We start from the raw sequence: 21,633 nt of genomic DNA on the forward strand, positions 1-21,633 counted from the left end.
GAAATTTTGAAAGGATTTAACAAAAAATTATAATTGAGTGTTGAAATTGAATTTTTTTTTTTGAAAAATGAATACTTAAATTGATACTTTTTAAAGTTTGAGTAGCTTATTTCAAAAGTAATGAAAGATTATGAGTTATAAGTGAAGTTTTTTTTTTTTTAAAGAACTAAAAAGAATAACTTTTTTTTTTTTTTTTTTTGAAAGCTAAAGACATGTATAATTAATCATTTCATCCCGTACACCTACGTCCCGTTCGTCTCCAAGGTGATTGGTGTTTTCATCAAAACGGTCTGTCGTCAAATGGGACCAAAACCAATTGGGGTTGACCAAACTTGTCCGTCATCCGAGGAGGACCCTAATCCAACAAATCGTGCCGGTCTTTGTGGTGTGGGCGTTTGAACCGTGCGTTTCGCTGGCGCATAAAGCCATAAACTCTGTAGCTGCTCGGCGGCAAGGCAATAACAGCTGCGCATCCAATGAAGACGGTGCGCTTCGACTGTAACGTTGATTAATTTTCTTGGGTTTTATTTATTTTCTTGTAATCGAAATTAAAGATATGATTTTTTGGTTTTAATTGTAAAAAACTAAGCAACAATTATGGAGATCCTGTTTATGCATTGAGAATGGCGGAGTGTAGAATAAGTGATAAGAGATATACTTATATACATGACTCTAAGTGGCCTTCTGAAGCGGCCGACGTGCATCACATCGTTGTTCGGAAGAGCGGCGCAAAGGGTTTCCTTGTATACTTGTCGGCTCTTCTTATTTTAGCAAATGGGTTCCATCTTTTCCTCGTCAAGGTATGCTCTTGTTTTTTCTTTTATCTTCTTCTTGGTAGTTGAAATAATATAACTGGTTCTTCCCAACATGTTATATCAAGAGTATTAGTTCTTTATTGCGTATCCTTGGTGTTCAAGAATATGAGTTCATTGGTTTTGTTTGGTATTTGTCATGACTCTAGTTCATATCATATTGTTCTCTTCATGAATCTTTTCTTAAGCAACCTTTTTCATGTGAACTCTCAGCCTTTGCTAGAATGTTTGGGAAATTATAGTGATTTCCTGTAGGTGGATGATAAACATATCTTGTAAAGATTTTATGGATTCTTATGGAGCTTCAATTACTTGTTAGATATTACATTTGACATTGAAAATCAGTTAGAGTCGGTAATTCTTTATTAAGCTTATGGGTATCTAACATGATGATTGATGACCTTAAATATAACAGGATAAATCATTTATCATTGTTTTTTGGAGCTTTCTTTTGGATGCATTCCTTGTCAAGCTCATGCTCCAGAAGCCTGTTAAGAAAGGTGAGAACCTGAGAAACGGGCCTTTTTGTGCTCTGAAGTTGTATTGTGTATTCTAGAATCTTGTTTGGATGAGTAATTCATTTCTAGAATTGCTGTTATTGGTTGCCTAATTGGCGTTTGATGACTCAGAGTCTGTCATAGTTATGCCAGCTTTTGGAATTCAACTTGAAACTCACTATGTAAGGTAATTGTATTTCTGGCTTTTCCTTTTTCTGGTCATTGAGAGATATTTGCTGCATTTGGGAGTGAATCTATAAACCACTCTGTGTTTTAGGGTGTCCTACCAACATAAATATAAGTTTCTTCATCTATAGTATCTTTATACCAAAAGTTACTACAGTTCTCTTAGAAGGAACATTTAAGCCAAGGATTGCATGCACAACATTCATAGCATCTTAGAAAGTTCACATTTGGAGTGAAGAACTAATTTGATTAGAGTTCCTCCCTAATATGCTAAAATGTTGAAAAGGGTGGAGTTTTTGCCTTTAAAATGTGTAAGTGTCACACTACACTGGATTTAGGAAGGAGAAAATCTTTGAGTTTTGCTGTTTATTTTAATCTTACCATTATGCCTTATGCTCTTTCTTTTTAACCCGATTCTCTGTCTGCTTATGCATTCCATTCTTCATGGCCCGAAGATTTTTTGTCAAGTGTTCTAGCTCATCAGAAATATGACAAACCTTGTTTGGTCCTAGATGCAAATCTGGCAATAATCAACCAGTTATAAATATACAGTCCCAGGTTTTCCTAATATAATCTTTTTTCTGTTTCATTCTGTTATTTTCCCATGTAGTGGTAAAACTATCCGCCGCTTTGTACCCATTGACAAGATATTGAAACCTGCACTATCAGAATGTGTGACCCCTGTTACTTGCTACTGGAGCCTGTCTTTCATTGTACGAGGAGAGACAGAACTGATGTTGGCTTTTAAGGTAAATGAATCTTGTTTATTTTAGTGTCATGGACAACTTTTTCTTTAGGAATAAATGTGATGCCTGCTTAACAAGTCAAACAAGGCGATTGATCACCTATTCAAAATAAAGCCACTAAATTACAGATTTTGGGTTTCACCGATTTAATTGCTTAATACTTGACGTGATAAGCACGATGTGGACTGCCACTCAGTTTGTAACGAACTTGTAATAAAAACTGTGGTACCAATACTAACATTCCTTTCCATTTTCCAGGAGTTACGTCCGCCGGTGAAAATGCTAGTCCCCATCTGGAAGGCCTTGTGTGCTGCCACCGGAAGTGGAGGAAGCCTCGACACACTCACTGATGATGGCCCATGGTGTTGAAGGATTTTTAATCAAGAGCTGTGGTGCACTTCAATTAGCAGGAACCACTCTATTTATTAGACAGATGAATTATATATATATATATATCCCACTTGTCAGGATGGGTGCATATAAATTATAATAGATGCATTTGTACTCGTTTCAACTAATGCGATGCGTTCATCTTCATCATGATCAATGAACTTATTTCTACTTAAAATTTATACGATTTGATTCTGGTGCAAAAGTTATCAGTTATGGCAACGTATTACAATTTCAATAATTGAAATGTAGAGGATTTATTTTATAAAATGTCACAAATTTTTGAAGAGAATTGTTGGAAAAATTTGGGTTTGTTTGTCAAAACCTTTTATAGGATTTTTCATTATTTTGGTTATGATGTGACATAAATATGAAAATAATTATGTGTTATGTTCCATTGCTTTGAGGTTTTTGTTAATTTTTTTATTTTTACTAAAAAGCAAAATACAAAAAGAATTATTAAACGAGCCCGTAACATTCCAAGCATTTTTGTACATAACGATAAATTAATGCGGGTTTGGCGTGTGATTGACCAATTGATAATTTCGATCAGATAATTATTTTAAATAATTACCTCATTTTTTTTTAATAAACACTTGATAGACATTTAATATATACATAAAATTTTAATAAAAATAAAAATAAAAATTGTACTCGTGGAATTACTCTTGCATCCCGACCACCGTATCCCTCAAAGACGATGTGGCGTATTCCGTGTCCCATCATCCCGTTTGATGCGCAATAGACATAGGAATTTGATTCTTACACTACACCATCACAACAACTCCTCACATGAGGGTGAACTCTAGTGTGTAGGGCTCATCCTCATGTGAGGGGTTGTTGTGCAGTTCTTGTAAATCTAACATTTTCCATAGACATACGATATAGCCAAGTTATAACATCGAAGGCAGCTCAAAAAAAAAAAAAATAAATAAAGTTTACGTAGGCATATTACGTCCAAAACGGCGTCACTTTCCTTCATTCTTCTCAATGACCAATTCCTTACACACAGGGATCAGTATTTTCTGATCAACCAACCGGCGGAACCAGAGCCGTCGATCTCTCTCTCTCTCTCTCTCTCTCTCTCTCTCTCTCTCTCTGTGCAGGCAGAATGTACCAGTGGAGGAAATTCGAGTTCTTCGAGGAGAAGAGCGCTGGGAAATCGAATAGGGTACCAGAGGAGGTCAGCGGCAGAATCGAGTGCTGCTCGAGCGGTAGAGGGAAGGTGGTGATCGGATGTGACGACGGCACCGTCTGCCTGCTCGATCGCGGCCTCAAATTCAACTACGCCTTCCAAGCCCACTCCTCCTCCGTCCTCTTTCTCCAGCAGCTCAAGGTTCTTCCTTTTTCTTTTATTCTTCTTTGCGATATTTTTTTTCAGTTTCTCAGATAATGTGGGAGAATAAGAGAATTTGAAAATTTCCGAATCTTGTTTGGGATCTTGGCAATTGGGTTCGTCCATTTAGTTGCTGATTTGGGCAGCTCAAATTTTGGGTTTCGGTTTTGTGGGATTGATTTTTGTGACTATTTGGTTGCTGAGGAAATGTGGGAAAGGAAAGGAGTTGAGATTTTACAACTGGTTTTTTTTTTTTTTTTGTTGGTCAGCTCAAAGTCTGAGTTTTAGTCGCGTGGATTTGAAGTTGTGAAGTGTTTAGTTGCCCAAAAAAAATTGAGATATCAGAATTGGGTTTATTCCTTTGTTTTTTTTTTTTTGTTCCCAAATCTTTAGCGGCTCAAGTTAGTTCCGGGGCTTATGATTATTCTTGTTCTGTTTTCAATGTTCAGCTGCTCAAAGTTTCGTGTTTTGGTTTTGTGGAACAATGAGTTTTCTTTGGTTTCGGATAGTTTAGTTTCTATGAAATATACAGGTGAAAAGAATGGATTTAAAAGGTTGGAACTTGGGTTTCTAATTATTTTGATATTGTGTAGCCTCTATTAAAGTTACATCATGGTTTGAAATTGATCCAAAATTTGTCTATGTTTATAACATCAGCAACGCAACTTTTTGGTAACTGTTGGAGAGGATGAACAAATATCTCCGCAGCAATCAGCTATGTGTCTGAAGGTCTTTGATCTTGATAAGATGCAGCCAGAGGGCACAAGCACGACTAGCCCTGATTGTATTGGTATATTGCGGATATTCACTAATCAGTTTCCTGAAGCAAAGGTAGTGTGCTGTGTAGATGCTTTTACTTGTCTCATTTCTTATCTGATTGCCTAGTTGCATTTTCAGTAATTTGTCTATGTAAAGTTACTCTTGGTCTACCTGCGTCTGCACTTGTGTTTATCTTAATGAAATTTTGAAACCTATATGATATTCTGCAGATCACATCATTCTTAGTACTAGAGGAAGCACCACCAATACTACATATAGCTATTGGCTTGGATAATGGTTGCATTTACTGCATCAAAGGAGACATTGGACGTGAGCGTATCTCCCGTTTCAAGCTTCAGGTGGATAACCTCTCAGACAAAAGCCAGTCTGCTATAACTGGTCTAGGTTTCAGAGTGGATGGTCAAGCCCTTCAATTATTTGCCATTACTCCAGCTTCAGTTAGCTTGTTCAGCCTGCAGGACCAACCTCCGAAACGGCAAACCCTAGATCAGATTGGATCCAATGTCAACAGTGTTGCGATGAGTGACCGCTCGGTATGCAGTTATGGTAGCTGTTCATTTTTATGTTGCCTCAATAACTGTGTTTTGTATTTTCTAAGAAAGATAACCGTTTACATGTTTTCTTCTTATTAGGAGTTCATAATTGGTCGACCTGAGGCTGTATACTTTTACGAAGTTGATGGACGTGGTCCATGTTGGGCTTTTGAAGGAGAGAAGAAGTTTCTAGGGTGGTTTCGTGGATACCTTTTATGTGTTATTGCAGACCAAAGAAATGGCAAGAATACTTTCAATGTTTATGACCTGAAGAACCGTTTGATAGCCCATAGTATAGTGGTTAAAGAAGTTACTCACATGCTTTGTGAATGGGGGAACATAATACTCATAATGTCTGACAAATCAGCTTTGTGTATCGGGGAGAAGGATATGGAAAGCAAGTTAGATATGCTCTTTAAGAAAAACCTTTATACTGTAGCTATAAATCTTGTTCAAAGTCAACAAGCTGATGCTGCTGCAACTGCAGAGGTGTTAAGAAAGTATGGGGACCATCTATATAGCAAGCAAGAGTATGATGAGGCTATGTCCCAGTATATCCACACTATTGGTCATCTTGAACCTTCTTATGTCATACAGAAGTTTTTAGATGCACAAAGAATCTACAATCTTACGAACTACTTGGAGAAATTACATGAGAAGGGGCTTGCTTCTAAAGATCATACAACTCTTCTCTTAAACTGTTACACCAAATTGAAAGATGTGGGGAAGCTAAATATATTCATTAAAAGTGAGGATGGTGTTGGGGAACATAAGTTTGATGTCGAAACTGCAATAAGGGTTTGCCGTGCTGCCAATTATCATGAGCATGCCATGTATGTTGCTAAGAAGGCAGGGAGGCATGAATGGTACTTAAAGATCTTACTTGAAGACCTTGGTAGATATGATGAAGCATTGCAATATATTTCAAGCCTTGAACCAAGTCAAGCAGGGGTAACAGTGAAGGAGTATGGTAAGATTCTCATAGAGCACAAGCCAGTGGAGACTATTGAGATACTCATGAGGCTTTGTACAGAGGATAAAGAATCAGCTAAGCACGGAGCCTCCAGTGGTGCATACTTATCTATGTTGCCATCTCCTGTTGATTTTCTCAACATTTTCATCCATCACCCGCAGTCCCTTATGGATTTTCTTGAAAAATATACTGACAAGGTGAAAGACTCGCCTGCTCAAGTTGAAATCCACAACACGGTACTGGAGTTGTACTTGTCCAATGACATGAACTTTCCATCAATCTCACAAACTAGCAACAATGGAGATCTTAATCTTGGAGCAGCTGGAATGTCAAGAGCTGAGTCCAATGGGAAATTTGCTGCTGATCGCAAAGATTCAGCTAAGGAAAAGGATAGCCTGGAAAGGCGTGACAAGGGGCTACGTTTGCTTAAAAGTGCATGGCCATCTGAGCTAGAACATCCGCTTTATGATGTTGATTTAGCCATTATTCTGTGTGAAATGAATACATTTAAAGAAGGGCTGTTGTATCTATATGAAAAGATGAAACTATATAAAGAGGTGATTGCTTGCTATATGCAGGCACATGACCATGAGGGATTGATTGCGTGCTGCAAAAGGTTGGGGGATTCAGGTAAAGGAGGGGACCCATCTCTTTGGGCAGATCTGCTGAAGTATTTTGGTGAACTTGGAGAAGATTGCTCCAAAGAAGTGAAGGAAGTTTTGACCTATATTGAAAGGGATGACATCTTGCCTCCTATTATTGTTCTTCAAACGCTGTCTAGAAATCCATGCCTCACACTCTCTGTCATTAAGGATTATATTGCTCGAAAGCTTGAACAGGAATCAAAGCTGATTGAAGAGGACCGACGAGCTATTGAGAAGTATCAGGTTGCTACTTATTATTACCTTTCTTTGAAAGTCTACCTGTTGTACCTATTTCTGTCATCGCACCCACTTTGGGTGCATGGTGCAATGATTTTCTTTGATTTATTTATTAGTTACATAAATTTATCAAAATGTGCAGAACATGGGAAGTATCACGAAAGAGAATAAGAAAATTAGAAATAGCTCCTAAATTGTGAAAAAAATCCAATGGGGAAAAGTAAATAAAGAAACTAGAATGGAAGCCAAGGGCATGGCAAGGATTCATTGTTCCGTCTTAGAAGGCTTCTTTGGAAAGTTTGGTTCTTGAACATTGTAGGAAACAAGGTAGGAAAGGGAATTACATATGCTTAATCATTTGTAGCATGGGTTTGACGTTTTTCTAACATGCATATAGATACTTCTGATTGTCATTATAAAAATGTTAATGTGTAACATAATTATTTCATATTGATAAATACGGAATAAACTGTTGTCCCACCCCCCTCCTCATAGTATGGCATGTGAGTAGAATTGTTTTGACATTTAAGGGAAAAGAATCATTCTGCAGACACATTGTCATATTCAATCACCATCCTCTTTCTCTATTCAATGCAAAAGACCAAATTATTAAACGAGTTGCTAAACTTGCAGGAAGACAGTTTGGCAATGAGAAAAGAAGTTGAGGATCTCAGGATGAATGCCAGAATATTTCAGCTTAGCAAGTGCACTGCATGCACTTTCACACTTGATCTCCCAGCTGTACACTTTATGTGTATGCACTCATTCCATCAGCGCTGCCTCGGTGATAATGAAAAGGAGTGTCCTGAGTGTGCTCCCGAATATCGGTCTGTTCTAGAAATGAAGAGAAGCTTGGAGCAGACTTCTAAAGACCAGGATCAGTTCTTCCGGCAAGTGAAGAGTTCAAAGGATGGGTTTTCTGTGATTGCCGAGTATTTTGGAAAAGGAATCATAAGCAAAACTAGTAATGGACCAACTGGTGGTGTTAGAGCAGGCAGCACTTCTTCCAGCAGTGGCCTCTGAGCGTTGTTACTTGCTTGTTTCTTTGTGTCAATATTCTGCCAGGAATGAGTGAGGGTTTCTGCTGTTGTTGTTATCAATAGATGGAGAAACAAATCGGGAGCAAGAAAAGAGGTAAATGGACTCGCTCCTCTGCCGTGTATTGCCAGAAAAGTTTTGGGTAGAAGCGGGTCTGTGTGTAGAGGCTGAAGTTTGTGACGTCATTTTCGCCACAGCTTTGGTGAGAAGCTGCTGATGCCAAAGCTGGCACACTTACTGAGTCGAGTTTGGAGTTCTACCTGATTGGCTAGCCACAGTGACTTTCTTATATATAATAGTACGTATCTTGATAAAAGAAATCCCATAACATTGAGTCTGAAGATCTTTCAGGGAAAGCATTTCGCTGCAAGCATGTGGCAATTGGAGACTATGGCGCTCTATATTTGTAATTAACCAATCTGGAAGATTGTCATTTATTTATTTATTTTTTCTTTTTATTTTTTTTAATGTATCGGTATATGGATTGCCTGTGACTGATCTTTGTCACGCCTCAGCTTGTTGGTGATGTTCATTGCACTATTTTCGGGTTTTTTTTTTCGTCTTCTTCTTCTAGTGATGCATGCAGCTAATTTGAGAGAGCACGTGGGCCTGTATCTGGTTGGGCAGCTCACCCTAGCGGAGGTGCAGGCTCATCTACCCTTTCACATTGGGATTGGAATTGACTACAATTTACTTACTGAATTTAAGTATGCCCAAGTTTCAAATGGGAGAGGGCACCACACAGATAACCCATGTCTGGAGCCCACCTATTTAGGTTGGTAGATCATATTAGGGCTCTCTCTTAATTGACTGCAATTCGGGCAGTAATTGTGGGGAATCACAATCCTTTCACATTAGCTACACAATATAGGCAGCTAATTGCATTTTGACTTCTTTTTTTTTTTTTTTTTCTTTTCTTTTGTCAAAAAAATAAAATAATAAACACTTTTGTGATTGTCACATACTTGGAAAAATACTACAAACACTGCAGAAAAATTATGAAAACCACTTAAAATCAATCTCATATTCATACACCCAAAACGAATCTACCTGGACCACACCCTCAAATTCAGAACTTTGCCGATAGCCTCATGTTTGCTACAAAATAGTAGAGCCCAAAAACATGGATTAACAATTTGCCTTCTAGGGCAAAAATTTGAATAACCACACAGTCCATTAAATAACCATACTCGTTAACCTTCCCGATTGATAAATGCTAAAAATCACACATTTATCTCACTTCACTAATGAGACATTGCTAATAAGCTCTTGTTTAAAAAATAATAATAATTAAGGATTAATTGGTAGTGTCACATCAGCAAAGTGAGATAAAAGTGTAGTGTATAACATTACTCTTCCTGATTATTTCCTCCATCCCGTTATAAAAGATGATAGTACAAAATGAAGAAAAGAATAAATATGTAAAGAAAAATGGTGATTTATTATGCACACATGAATATACATGATCATCAATGAGCTATCAGCCTACCATAATCCCTCTCTACATAATATCTGAGTCCTGATTATACTAAAATGTGAACAAAGTGAGCTATACGCCAGATGACAAAGAATGAGTTACAATGAATGTGCCAATTACATGCATGTAGGGCTGCCACAATAATTCAGGGACACCTTTGGTGTCTTCTCGACTCTAACCTCTCGCAGAACTTAATCTCTCTGCTGCACGTTCAATACTGAGTTCATGTCGACGTAAACCACGCCACAACTTGTTTGAATTGTCATCCAAAAGTCCGAGCTTAGCTATCTGCTTGTGCAGAGCCTCCAAGTTGACAAGGGGGATAGTTGTTGGCCGTCCATGAGCACACTGCATAACAAACTTTCACAGTTATTCAAGACGACAGCTGAGTAATACTCTCTCTCACACTCTCACACACACATGAAATTAATTCGCATAATCACCTTCTTTAAAATGTTTCTAAAGATTATTAACTCACTTGGAAACAAAGTGAGGTCTGCTTTAGCTCTTCAACAATGAGGGAGCATTCTGAAGGTAGCAAAGAGTCCCCAAACATAATTGCACCTTAATTACAAAGTACAACAAAAGTAAGGAAATCTATCGAAATAAGAAGAAAATTCATCTTCATAGAAGTGCTACCCCAGATTCTTCTTTCCCACAAAAAGATAAGGGCTGGGAACTGGCTAACAGGCAGAAATTTGCAAGGAGGTAAAGTAGGAAGGAAAAAGGAGTCTCAGATGTACATCTAAAATTAGAGAGACTCACTTCCCTTTAGTAACACAAATCCATATGGGAGTATTTTATGAAGATAACAATCTCCGCTCACATGAATGTTGAAAGCATAAAAATCTCCTCCCACATGAAAAAGCTAGAATCATACTTATGCTTTAATACTCCACTTTTCAGGGCATGCATGTTTCTAGTGAGAACAAGCATGTACCTCTGCATGCTTTCATATTAAGGACTCGAAGAACTGATGGTGGCATTGTTGATGATCCATCTGTATCAGCAAGCTACAGATTGCACAATATACTGGAGTTAGAAAGACATTGATATTGTTTAAAGTAGGCAAAGAATAGAGAATAAGCAAAAGAAATGGAAACGTTACTGTAAAAGGTGGAGTGCTAGATAATACCTGCTGAAGAAATTCTAAAAGATCTACATCAGACAAATTGACACCTAAAATGTTGGGTACCTGCATGTGTTTTATTGAAACAAATTATATCAATAGCAATAAACACACGAGGGGGCAGCAGTTATTGCAACTTTAAAAAGTGAATGTACATTTGCAATAGATTTCAACTATGGCTGCAACCAGAACAAGTTGAATCCTAGTTTTTCAACTCAATTTCAGTCAAGTTTATATTTTTGATGAGTAAAGTATATTCAAAAAGTGCAAAGGGGCGCATCCTATAGTACACAGGACTCGGTCAAGTTTATATAGGGCTTGAGCTTGAATCAAGATTTGCCTAACAAGCTCAATAGTTGCTAACAATAAGATAGTCAAGCTCAAGCTTAGGCTATTTCCTCTGACAAGCCTAATTCAAGCTTGAGCTCAAGCTTGGCACAAGCAACATTCAAATGTATATACTTGTTAAAAAAACGTTACTTCTCCAAACATGTTTATTTTTATACGATAATAAACCCAAATATTATCACATATAGACTTGCAAGCTTCTGAACAAAGTGTGACAGCTGTTGAGCTTGGGGTCGATTACAGAATGGAGCCAAGCAGAGCAAACAGTCAAGCAAGCTTGAGCAGCTTGGCTCATTTACAGTCCTTGTAACAACGACCATTTAACTTTGGCTTTAACAAATAGTTGAGATGGATAAATATCTTCTTCTAACATGCTTTCAGCTCATATAAAAATGGAATATAAGAAGCAAATAAGAAAGGAGACGGTGCTTCACCGCAACAAGTGTGATAACTGTTGGCCGCTTGTGGAGAAGATTCAAATTCCTGCGAAAGCGGTTAATGTCATGAACCATACAAATCAGGCAAGGAAAAGAAAAGGTCAAAAAAAAGAAGTTATCTCAGGAGAAGGAAACTATAGAACACAATGAACTATGAAATGGCGAAACTCCTATCTAGCCTCATAAAAAAGTTGAGCACAAGCACATTAAACACTAGATCAGCCGGCGATGCCTTCTCAGTTCATCTCCAAGCGATAAAGTTTTATTCGTTTAGTTGAAATTTCATAACGCTGGAGAATGAGAAGCCAACACCAGTGTTGTGTTTTTCTATTTAGATTATAAACAAGTATGAGGGTTTGCTAGAAAGAGAATACCTCTTGAAAGACCTTGAATCTTCACCATGAATGTTGCAGATCCAACCCCAATCTTTTATCTCTTCAGCATAATTTTGCAGTAACTGATGGGCAATCTCTGGCAGCATCTGTTATTACCATGTTTGAAGTCAAACTCAAGAATTTCAGAGACTCAAATATTCCATAGGCCCACAGAAGAACCTAGCATAGCATCAAATTCAGACATACCAACTCCTGTTCGCCGTCCAGATAATTAATTGTCATTGCTTCTCCAGATAAAACCTAAGCAGTCAAATAGTCTTATAAGCTATGATAGATAAATCATGTCCACAAGTTCAAACAACAATTTTTTTTTTTACCTTTTTACGCAGTTCCTCCAGTCGGATCCTTTCATCTGCTGCATGCTGTAGAAAAGGACCACTGCTAAAGTCATTACTCCATCCAAATCTATGCAGAGGCCCTCTCTCTCCCTCCCTCCCTCCCTCCATGTGTGTGTGTCAGTGTGTGTGTACATGTATGTACGTGTGCACCTTTTTGAGAGTGCATGTTTCTCAATGTGTGGACAAGTTGTGAATGGATGCTTATATGCATAAGCATCTCATTCAACTTATGTTTTTTCTCAGTAGGCGCAATTACAAGTATGTTTACATACAGACATCAATTTTGAAGAAAAGAAGCGTGTCTGACTAAATTCCAATAGAACTTCCTCAAAAATAAAATCATCTAAGAAAGCACTATCATTATTAGTGCCCTTGTTCCCCTCCAAAGATGACCGTGCAGTTCAATAAAAGGTAAAAATCAAATCAAATGCATACGAATATTAATTGCTACACTACAGATGAACCCAAGGTGCCCTTATTTAGTAAAAAAAATTTAATTAAATATGGAAAAACAGATATTGCATGATCAAGGGAAAAAAAAGATCAGAAACAAATAGTAATAAAAAAACCTGGTCAATAACAGCAAGTGTTCCATCACCCACAACTGGAATGAATTTCTTATCCACCTGTTGAAGAACTTTGGCATCAACCAGGCAGCTCTTGTTGATAGATTCAGGAACTAATAAATCACCAGCAAGATGAAAGAATCCAGAAGAGATGTCAAGTATATTACTTTCACTGCGAACATCATATGATTTATTTCTGTCCTGTATAAAAAAGGATAAAATCTTGAATAGTGATGAAAAGCTCATCTGTATTAACAAAATCTTCCAAATTTACAAAATTACTCAACTGTTGTCTGGGAAGAGCAATTCCGCCATTTGGACCAAGAATTCATGGAATCTAGAGTTTCCCCTGAGATGAAGTTATATAGTGTAACTGCTATGTTAATACATTAAGAGATAGGAGATATGCAGGTAGCAACGAACACAAGCCAAAATGAAACAAAAGTGGTAGAAGTTTTCAAAAACAAAACCTGATACAAAATTTATTGCTTGTTGGCCAATTAATAAATGCTTCTAGCATGATTGATGAAGTTAATGTTCCAGCTCCACAAAATCATTATGTACATATGAAGAAAACGATTGTACAAGCTCATATGTTTATAAATATCATATCAAAGCCTGAGAAAATTCATCCTTGAATTAACATTATAACTATACCGGCACCATACACCAACAGGAAGTACATTTATGCCTAAATATTGGTGTTACCTTTAACTGGAGCAGTATCTTCAAAGTCGAAATAATGGGACTGTTCAAACTTTTCACCTTCTTCAATCTCCTTCAAGTTTGCTGAAATGCCTGTCATCTTGTCCGTATCTGATCTGAAAGCAAGCCAAGGTAAGTGAGAAATTGAGCAACAGGTGCATTAAAACTGCTATAATAAAGATTATAAAAACAAGTGTAGTACCTAGTATCCGACAGCAAATGCTCCACAGTACTTGGCATATGATATAAATGGCAATCATCAGAAGGTTGTTTGGCACACTTTAACCTATTAACTTCTGCAAAAATAAAGGCTTATTTCAGTTAGTTTTTGCATCATTTTGCCAAGTCTTAAAGGGCAACTCAATCACGAAAGAACCTGAATCAGTAAGAGTATTATGAAAGGTTTTGGCTTTGGGTTTTCCCGCTTTCATAATTGAAGGATGATTCCAAGAAAAGAACTTCCTTTTGCCTCTGTAAAACGGTGGAGCTGAATGGCTTCTTCTTGATCTTTCTTTAGAAACATGATCCGGTTCACATTCTTGATTCCTCATAAAATCCCTTTGTCTTTTATATTTGTTAATACCTGTGAAATCTTCAACACATGAGTCCACATACAACCTGCCTGTCTCCTTAGGTAATATATCTGGATGTTCAGGAGAAAATTTATAATCTCTATTGTGTCTTTGAAGGAATTTGCAGGACTCTCTACTAGAACCAGCATAATCATTAAAATCTAATATATTATATCTACAACTTGAGGAGCAATTGTCCTGGCTAGAGCCCTTGGACATGATACCATGACGAGATTTACGGTCCCTCTTTCCATAATCCACAAAATGGCTACAACTAGTGCTTTCACCAGAGTGGGAACTACCCCCACATGCATTTTCATCCTTGAAATGCTCAACATCCCAAGGTGTGGCTCGAAATAAGGGATCTGAGGTCAGGGAACACCAGTCAGAATTTGATGTCTGACGACTGGAGCCAAAGTTTCCTATTTCAGTGATTGAATTAGGTTCAATAAAATCTTCTCCAATGAACTGCTCTGCATAAGATGGGATTGACTTTACAAAAGCTCTTGACGGAAAATCAAAATCTGTAAGCACGTCACATTTTGTAATTTCTCTCGTAGAGGCCTGCGGACCCGATGCCTCATCTTGCCAAAAGGTCCTTGAGAGGAAATCAAAACTCTGGTTACTACTATCAACTTCTAAAATATTAACCCTATCATGAGCACCTGCCTGCTTCCAGTCGGTCCTGAAGCTATCCCTCTGAAATTCAAATCCTTCTTCATTTACAAACAAAGCCCTCTCAAGTGGCAGGCTTCTTCTAGAGGAGCAACCCTGCAGCAAAGGTTTTTTGATACCCCTGCCAATCAAATCACAAGATAATGCCACCCCTGCTGATTCATTGATCGCATCTGGATCATCTTTAAGGGATTCAACTCCCCATGCTGAAGTTAAACAGTTGTCCACATTATCATTGGATCTGTTCTCCAAAAAATGATCTTCCACAGATAAAAAGTTGTTATCAGATGCCAAAAGCTGGTTGTCAAACTTACAGGTCGCTGTGGGTATGCATTTGGCCTCAAGACCATCCCATGAATGGAAAGCATAATCAGTTTGACAAACAAATCCCACCTGAATTTGTTGCTCTTTAAATTCAGCAGAATTTTTGGGCAAGTTTACAAAAGGAATTCTATCCTTTCCTGCGTGAGATAAATGGTCAACCTCTTTGGTTAGCATATCTGATGGGGAAGAGAAAATGTCAAGAGAAGCTTTATGATTTGCGATCCTGCGCTTCTTTTTTGCAATTTCAGATGTTTCTGACAAATCTGCATCAAGAAAATCTAGCAACAAAAAAGGTGATAATTAGCTATGAGCTAAGAGAAATCAAACCAAAATTATTCCGTGTAGTCCATAAAGCATGGTACTTCGATAGCATTTATGAGATGATAACCTTCTGCTAAAGTTAAATTGCTTTTTAACTCAAATAGCTTGATTAAGTACAACTTCTAAGACATGGATCAAGTTTAATTCACTTCATGAAAAACGAAGCTGTTTAATTTTTTTATTTTTTTCAGAAAAAAAAAAAAAAAAATTGATTTTTACCTCCTGCTGTTAAGATGTCATCAGCTTCTTTCCAGATTGGATCTTTACTTATTATATCAGCTACATGATTTATAGAGTCCCCTGAAAACATCTCTGAGGTTAATACAAGTTTCGGAAGTCACTGAACCAAATTAGTGTTAATAATCAGCAAGATGCATTGCAAGAGTATACCGAAAGTTAGATTCTCCTTCCATAATTGTTGAATGGCTCTCTCAGTGAATGAAAGTATAGGAGCCCAATCCTGGCAAAAGCAGACGAGAGGAAAAAAAAAATAACAATGGTGCCAAGAAAAGCAACGGATTCACTAACCATTCACATGTTCAAGGAGCTTTTCCTTAAAAGGAAAGGAGAGACAAATAATATCCTGTGCACTGTGACCAAGGAGTATATTCCGAGAAAATGAAAAAAAAAAATCATTATAATTAAGTGATCACCTAATTAGCAGCACTCCATAAAGAAGAGAAGAATTACAAGCATCCGAGGTGAGAGAGAGAGAGAGAGAGAGAGAGAGAGAGAGAGAGAGAGAGAGGAGGGTCTCATAATGCTATTTTCAATTACTACCCTAAAGTCGAATAACCCCAAGACATATGGACATTTCAACAAGCCTGGATCCATAACAGAGAAGTCCTCCAGAACCATAACATGCTTTACAAACATTAAGCCACTTGATGAAGTCAAATTCAAAATAAAGAGATCCAGAAAAACTCATACAATTCAATCAGCAACTACCATAAATCAGAAGTAACGATTAGACAAGAAAGCGCATTACCTTGAACTCAACATATGTCTTTGATGGTTCAAAGGTTAAATCATAAAGAGATCGAGGGCATCTTAGATTCAAAATATAAGCTGGATATGCTTGAGACCTGCTTCTCTTTCGGTTTTGGGACCCATTGTTGACTTTCCACGGATCCAAACACTCAAAGCTAGTAGCCAATTGATTCAGCAGTTTATGGATTGGACCTTTGCAAACGAACCGTGAGTTAATATCTGCTAGTGTGAAGGTCACAACCAAATTCTTAGATTATCTAATCATCTCCAATCCCATTACACCCATCCTAAAGATTTAGGATACGTTTGATACGCAAAATGACTATCCCAAGTGTTAGAGTATATGATAAGGATTTTTATCCTTTTCATATACTCTAATATCAAGCCTATTATAATCTACCTTCTTCCATTTCTAATAAAAGCTATTCCTTTTTCCTAATGGAATAGCCATTCCACATACCAAACGTACCCTTAATACTTTGTTGATAGGAATACATAGTCATGGATACATATATATTGAAAAGCCTGCAAAAAAGAGGTGTTGTGTTATTAGACACAGGGATAGTACAATAAAAAATAAAGCATATAGTTAATTACTTAAATCATTAACAAAAATCTTCTACCTTAATTTTGAAACAATCAACGGGATCAGATATGTAGCCAGAAAGCTTTAATACACCATCACTATTGTTTAATTCATGAAGAGAGTCAGAGACTTCTAACCCAAAGCCACTTGTCAATAGCAACAAAGGAGAAGAAGGCTGAGTGCAAAGAAGCTCGTCCCCACTACGTGTATAGAATAAAAGTATAAGTAAACAAGCATGAAAAACAAACCGGTTCCAACTTGCTAATTTGACAGGAAGACACCTTTCAATATCGATAACTTTGAAGGAAACTTGTGAGTGGACAAGGGCAATCCTAAGTACACCTTTCTTGACCGAGTGCAGCACCTTCTTGGGGCTACCAATTCAGTAATGCAAATTTTTTTGAGAAGTTGAAAAAAAAAAAAAAAAAGTTCCAACGTAGAAATTGACTAAACAAAAGAAGAAGAAGCAGAAGAAGAAACCTGGATTGCATATATTTCCTTCGAACTGGTTGGTTGTAAAATAAATCGCGGACATTAACTGCAAAGAGTCAAGCAATTAACTGAAGTTTTATTGTATATTGTAACTAACAAAGATATAGAACAGAAAATTTATATTCATAAAAATTAATTTCAAATTACATGTTCAGGTGAAATTATTAGGAGCAAAATGTTTACAAGCAAAGGGAAAAAGAAACTATAAAGAGCAAATGTTACATACATGCCAAAATTAATTGTCATATTAAAAATAATAATAATTGTTACAAATTGCCCGAGTAACCCATAAGCAATTACAAGTTTCTCCATATTTACAAATTTGACAGATTAATAGTACAAATTCAGCACCTCATGATCAAGGTAATTCTTGTGCAGAATAACACATAATAAGCTACACGGATAGATCAGCACAAGCATTTTACTTAAAACTAAACCAGCCAATCAACCCCACTGCCTATTGAGAGTTGTCATAAAAAGGAGAACGAGAGACAGATTAAAGCATAAAAATGGCATGAGAAGATCTTCAAACAAGGGAAGTATCCTAGCATGCTAATGATAATGTTGACAAAATAATATATTACCTGTGGTGCCTACGTCCTTCCTATCATTATCAATTCCAAGATACAAACACTTGCATCCCTGAACAGAACAGTGCAAAAGTAAACCAGAGCCAAGCTTGCATGAATAGCAGGAACAATAAGCAACTTGCTCCTGGAATAGCAAAATTGAAATAGTAATGAACTGCTCGTGCCTTAATGACTTTGCAATATCCATTCGGCCTCCCATAGGCTTTTGTTATAATTTCCAACAATGAGACATCCGAAATGGAAGCCAATGCTTCTCCCCGAAAGCCGAAGCTTCCACCAGCAGCATCCATATCAGCCAACTGGTGGAACTTTGATGTTGCTGCTCAAACATTTACATATACACAAACATTATTAAAAAATTAACTAGCTAATCCAAATTATTATTATTATTATTTTTTGGATGAATGATAGCTAATTCAAATTCATATAATATAAATGTGATTTCTGATGCATCTCAATTTATTCCACGAGATCTACTTTTGATACTCCCTTGTTTGAGCTAACTTTGGTTATACTCCACTTCTATCCCCACTACCAAAATCCACCAAGCTACTAGTTAGAATTTTCTAGATAGTTTTCAACCTCCCTCATCCTCTTGTTGTATAGAGTCCACTAGTTAATGAGCACTGCTATTTCTTTCCATGTAAGATATGTTTACAACCAAAGAAATCAACATACTATTTGAATGAAAATCTTATTAATGCTGATAAGAGGGCAATTACAAATAATGATCCAGACAAACTGTGAAAAAGATTAAGTTAGCCTGATTAGTAGTTAGCTAATATTGACTTTGTCAGAATTAACCATGCCATTACACCTCCTGCAATTATATCAAGAACATGTGAGCTCCTCTCCCCAAAAAAGAAAGCCAAATTGTATAATTGAAGGTATCAAGAATGACAAAAGCAAATAAATGCTATACTCCAGAATCACTATCACATAGGCACTTGAAAACCATTACATGCATCAACCAGAAAGAATCCCAGCAAAATGAAAAAAAGATAATAACTGATAACTTGGTTACCATATCTCTCCCCCAACAAAACCAATCCATCCCGAGTAACACCAGATCCTGCAAGTACCTTAAACGGATCAAAATTTATAACATGCTATACAGATTTAACCCAGAAAAGTACAATTCAGTACCGACCATCATCCACCACTTTTACAAAACACGTGCCAACACCCACGTAAACCGATACCTGACACAACAAGTAATCGTTGATTCTCGGAATTTCAATATTGCCATACCATACAAACAATTTAGATATAAAATTAAGTCCACTCTCCTAAAGCATAGAATGATTTAGACGGCAGGGACATATTCACCTTTGTCGCACCGGCATCCAGGCTATTAAAAACCAGCTCTTCCACAACCCTCGTCAGGTCAAAAAGGATAATCCCAGAACGCACCGAACTACGAACTGCCTCCGGCAAGGGATTGATGCTCCTCATTGAGAATCAAGCTGAATTTACCAAATAGCTTCAATCATTGCAAAATTTCAACGAATTTAACCTACATTTACGTACTTTAGCAATCTGTGGTTTATCTATTCACAGAAACACACACCACAACATGGAAATTACACCTGCGCTCACCACTACACAATCCCAATGTGTAGCAAAGAAAACGAATACATACATACATGACACATATACATACATGTGTATGTGTATATATAATGAGAACGCTCAGAGAAAATATATATAATGAGAACATGATTCGTGTAAAGACGCTTGCCTAGTGATGCGATTAGCGTTAGGGCTTAGGGTTCTGAACGGAACGTCGACGTTAAGGCATAAGCAGACCATTAGCACAGGTTCGACGCAGTGGGTTTTGAAATGAAAGCCGAAGAAGAAAAAGGCGGTCGAGGAGAGGAGGGGTGTCGATGGATGGGGTATGATAAGATCACGGGGGCGAGGCTTAGTTAAGTCACAAGTGTGATGTCATTGGATGACACGTGTAATTTAGTGTGTAATGGCCGGACATCATATGGGATTTTTCCTTTCTGATCCTTTTGACGGCTGTGGTTTTTAGTGGTTGGAGCGCCATCTCTAAAGTCCCCGCGGGTAACAATGGTCAGTCACTATCTATTAACTGACTTTTATGAAGAAACAGTTGCACGCAAGTCGCAAGGGGCATTATTTTTTTTGTTCAATTACGATAATACCTTACATTTCTCCGAGCTTAGGGCAAAAACAAAATATATCAAGAACGAAGATTAAGATTAATGCAACACATCATCCCTTTGTCTTCTCTTCGTCCTTTCAAAATTGATGTGCCTCTTAAAATTACCATTAGATATCCAATGGTGATTTTAAGAGGCACATCAATTTTGGGGAGACAAAAAGATGACAATGGGATGATGTGTAGCATTACTCGAAGATTAAATTAGTATATAAAAATTAAAATTAATATCCATTCAATGTTAACCAAATATAAACAAAAGAAAATACAAAAAATAATTGTTTCTTAATATAATTAAATTTTCAGTCCAATCACCTATTAAAATGGAACCCAAACGTTCTTTCATATCCTAAAAATCATCTATGGTTGAATTTAAACAAAATTTCGCAATAATTTTTCTTTTGATGTACAGCATTAAAGAGTCGGTTTGAAATTTATAATTAATTTTGTTGCGAAGCCTAATTTTTACAATATTTATGATTAAAAATGTTCATTATATAGTTGCGGTAGAAACAAATAAACATAACGTTTAGTATTCAACAACCTTTTAAGCACCTCTAGGAGAATATAATAGCCAAAAAAAAAAAAAAAATTGGGATTTTTATTTCTTGCATTTTACTATTTTATTGTTGTTTATAAGTAGAAGTCCAGAAGTAATCAAGTAAATAGGGTTACAACTTACAAGTTTAAGGACAGGAGCAACCAGCCAAGGCAAGGGCCAGCAAGTCTAGGCAGGGGGCTCAAGGCTATAATTTTGGGCCCATTTTTTATTTAACTAAATTTTATATTTAAAAGACTTGGGGCTCACTATAGGTCTGTCTCTGCAGTCTGCAGGGGGCTCAAGCCTATAATTTTGGGCCCTTTTTATTTTTTAATTTCTGAGATAGAACTGGTTATGAGATTACAAATTTTAAGACTATATATCTTCAACGGAAAGTGTTATATGTTGAGAAATATTTTTGAAAAGAAATAACTAATTTTGGCTGAAAAACCATGAATATGGTTCTAAAAATATTTTTCGTGGTTTATATTATATTGAAAATGATTAATTATAAAATTTTCAAATAGGATCCACATCGTTCTGATTATTCTTCATCAACAAATCGGCAAACGTCTTTGTTCCCAAAACTCCATTGACCCCATCTTCACCATTGACGCACAAGCTCCTCTTCTGGTCAGCCACAATGGTACGACGAAGGTCTTGAGAAGAGAGGGGCTCTAAATTTTGGGAAAAAGAAAAAGAAAAAACATAAACTTTTTTGTTGATCAGGACAAATGTTTTCTATTGATTAAAAGATTGTTTAACATTAAAACAGATGGAGTTTAAA

General features: G+C 36.9%; 3 protein-coding genes across 4 annotated transcripts; 2 read left to right on the forward strand and 1 right to left on the reverse strand.

The window, feature by feature from the left end:
- Nucleotides 1-256: 256 nt before the first annotated feature.
- LOC133851670 (uncharacterized) lies at nucleotides 257-2,759 on the forward strand. 2 transcript variants are annotated; one of them, XM_062288200.1, is made up of 5 exons: nucleotides 257-800; nucleotides 1,228-1,312; nucleotides 1,454-1,496; nucleotides 2,106-2,244; nucleotides 2,500-2,759. In XM_062288200.1, the coding sequence occupies exons 1-5, from the start codon at nucleotides 624-626 to the stop codon at nucleotides 2,608-2,610; spliced, it is 555 nt and encodes a 184-aa protein (XP_062144184.1). In that variant the 5' UTR covers nucleotides 257-623; the 3' UTR covers nucleotides 2,611-2,759. The 2 variants fall into 2 exon arrangements, with proteins under 2 accessions (XP_062144184.1, XP_062144182.1); XM_062288198.1 differs by having other exon boundaries at nucleotides 261-800; nucleotides 1,442-1,496.
- Nucleotides 2,760-3,607: 848 nt separating this feature from the next.
- On the forward strand, nucleotides 3,608-8,730 carry LOC133851419 (vacuolar protein-sorting-associated protein 11 homolog). Its single transcript, XM_062287842.1, has 5 exons — nucleotides 3,608-3,967; nucleotides 4,625-4,798; nucleotides 4,957-5,280; nucleotides 5,380-7,140; nucleotides 7,768-8,730. The coding sequence occupies exons 1-5, from the start codon at nucleotides 3,743-3,745 to the stop codon at nucleotides 8,155-8,157; spliced, it is 2,874 nt and encodes a 957-aa protein (XP_062143826.1). The 5' UTR covers nucleotides 3,608-3,742; the 3' UTR covers nucleotides 8,158-8,730.
- An 856-nt stretch (nucleotides 8,731-9,586) lies between these two features.
- On the reverse strand, nucleotides 9,587-20,025 carry LOC133851948 (DNA mismatch repair protein MLH3). The gene is made up of 26 exons (XM_062288584.1): nucleotides 19,859-20,025; nucleotides 19,447-19,583; nucleotides 19,268-19,319; nucleotides 19,142-19,189; nucleotides 18,282-18,436; nucleotides 18,112-18,169; nucleotides 17,516-17,573; nucleotides 17,317-17,409; nucleotides 17,073-17,235; nucleotides 16,959-16,974; nucleotides 16,448-16,668; nucleotides 15,850-15,919; nucleotides 15,679-15,759; nucleotides 13,944-15,416; nucleotides 13,770-13,863; nucleotides 13,571-13,683; nucleotides 13,150-13,211; nucleotides 12,866-13,063; nucleotides 12,276-12,320; nucleotides 12,145-12,198; nucleotides 11,938-12,044; nucleotides 11,561-11,609; nucleotides 10,785-10,844; nucleotides 10,590-10,662; nucleotides 10,128-10,213; nucleotides 9,587-9,997 (listed from the first exon to the last, which is right to left on the reverse strand). Exons 2-26 carry the CDS (start codon nucleotides 19,570-19,572, stop codon nucleotides 9,824-9,826), a joined length of 3,729 nt encoding a protein of 1,242 aa, XP_062144568.1. The 5' UTR covers nucleotides 19,573-19,583; nucleotides 19,859-20,025; the 3' UTR covers nucleotides 9,587-9,823.
- Nucleotides 20,026-21,633: the final 1,608 nt, after the last annotated feature.

Source organism: Alnus glutinosa, chromosome 12, assembly GCF_958979055.1.
Source record: "Alnus glutinosa chromosome 12, dhAlnGlut1.1, whole genome shotgun sequence".
NCBI classification, from domain to species: Eukaryota; Viridiplantae; Streptophyta; class Magnoliopsida; order Fagales; family Betulaceae; genus Alnus; species Alnus glutinosa.

Excerpts from the sequence above, each read along its gene's own strand:
- LOC133851670 (XM_062288198.1), top strand. The coding sequence starts at position 624 with ATGGCGGAGTGTAGAATAAGTGATAAGAGATATACTTATATACATGAC. Across the intron at positions 1,313-1,441 it reads CCAGAAGCCTGTTAAGAAAG|AGTCTGTCATAGTTATGCCA; the intron begins GTGAGAACCTGA and ends TTGATGACTCAG. Across the intron at positions 2,245-2,499 it reads AACTGATGTTGGCTTTTAAG|GAGTTACGTCCGCCGGTGAA; the intron begins GTAAATGAATCT and ends TCCATTTTCCAG.
- LOC133851419 (XM_062287842.1), top strand. The coding sequence starts at position 3,743 with ATGTACCAGTGGAGGAAATTCGAGTTCTTCGAGGAGAAGAGCGCTGGG. Across the intron at positions 5,281-5,379 it reads TTGCGATGAGTGACCGCTCG|GAGTTCATAATTGGTCGACC; the intron begins GTATGCAGTTAT and ends TCTTCTTATTAG. Across the intron at positions 7,141-7,767 it reads GAGCTATTGAGAAGTATCAG|GAAGACAGTTTGGCAATGAG; the intron begins GTTGCTACTTAT and ends CTAAACTTGCAG.
- LOC133851948 (XM_062288584.1), bottom strand. The coding sequence starts at position 19,572 with ATGAGGAGCATCAATCCCTTGCCGGAGGCAGTTCGTAGTTCGGTGCGT. Across the intron at positions 19,320-19,446 it reads TGGATGCCGGTGCGACAAAG|GTATCGGTTTACGTGGGTGT; the intron begins GTGAATATGTCC and ends TTGTTGTGTCAG. Across the intron at positions 10,845-11,560 it reads CAGTTATCACACTTGTTGCG|GTACCCAACATTTTAGGTGT; the intron begins GTGAAGCACCGT and ends AAACACATGCAG.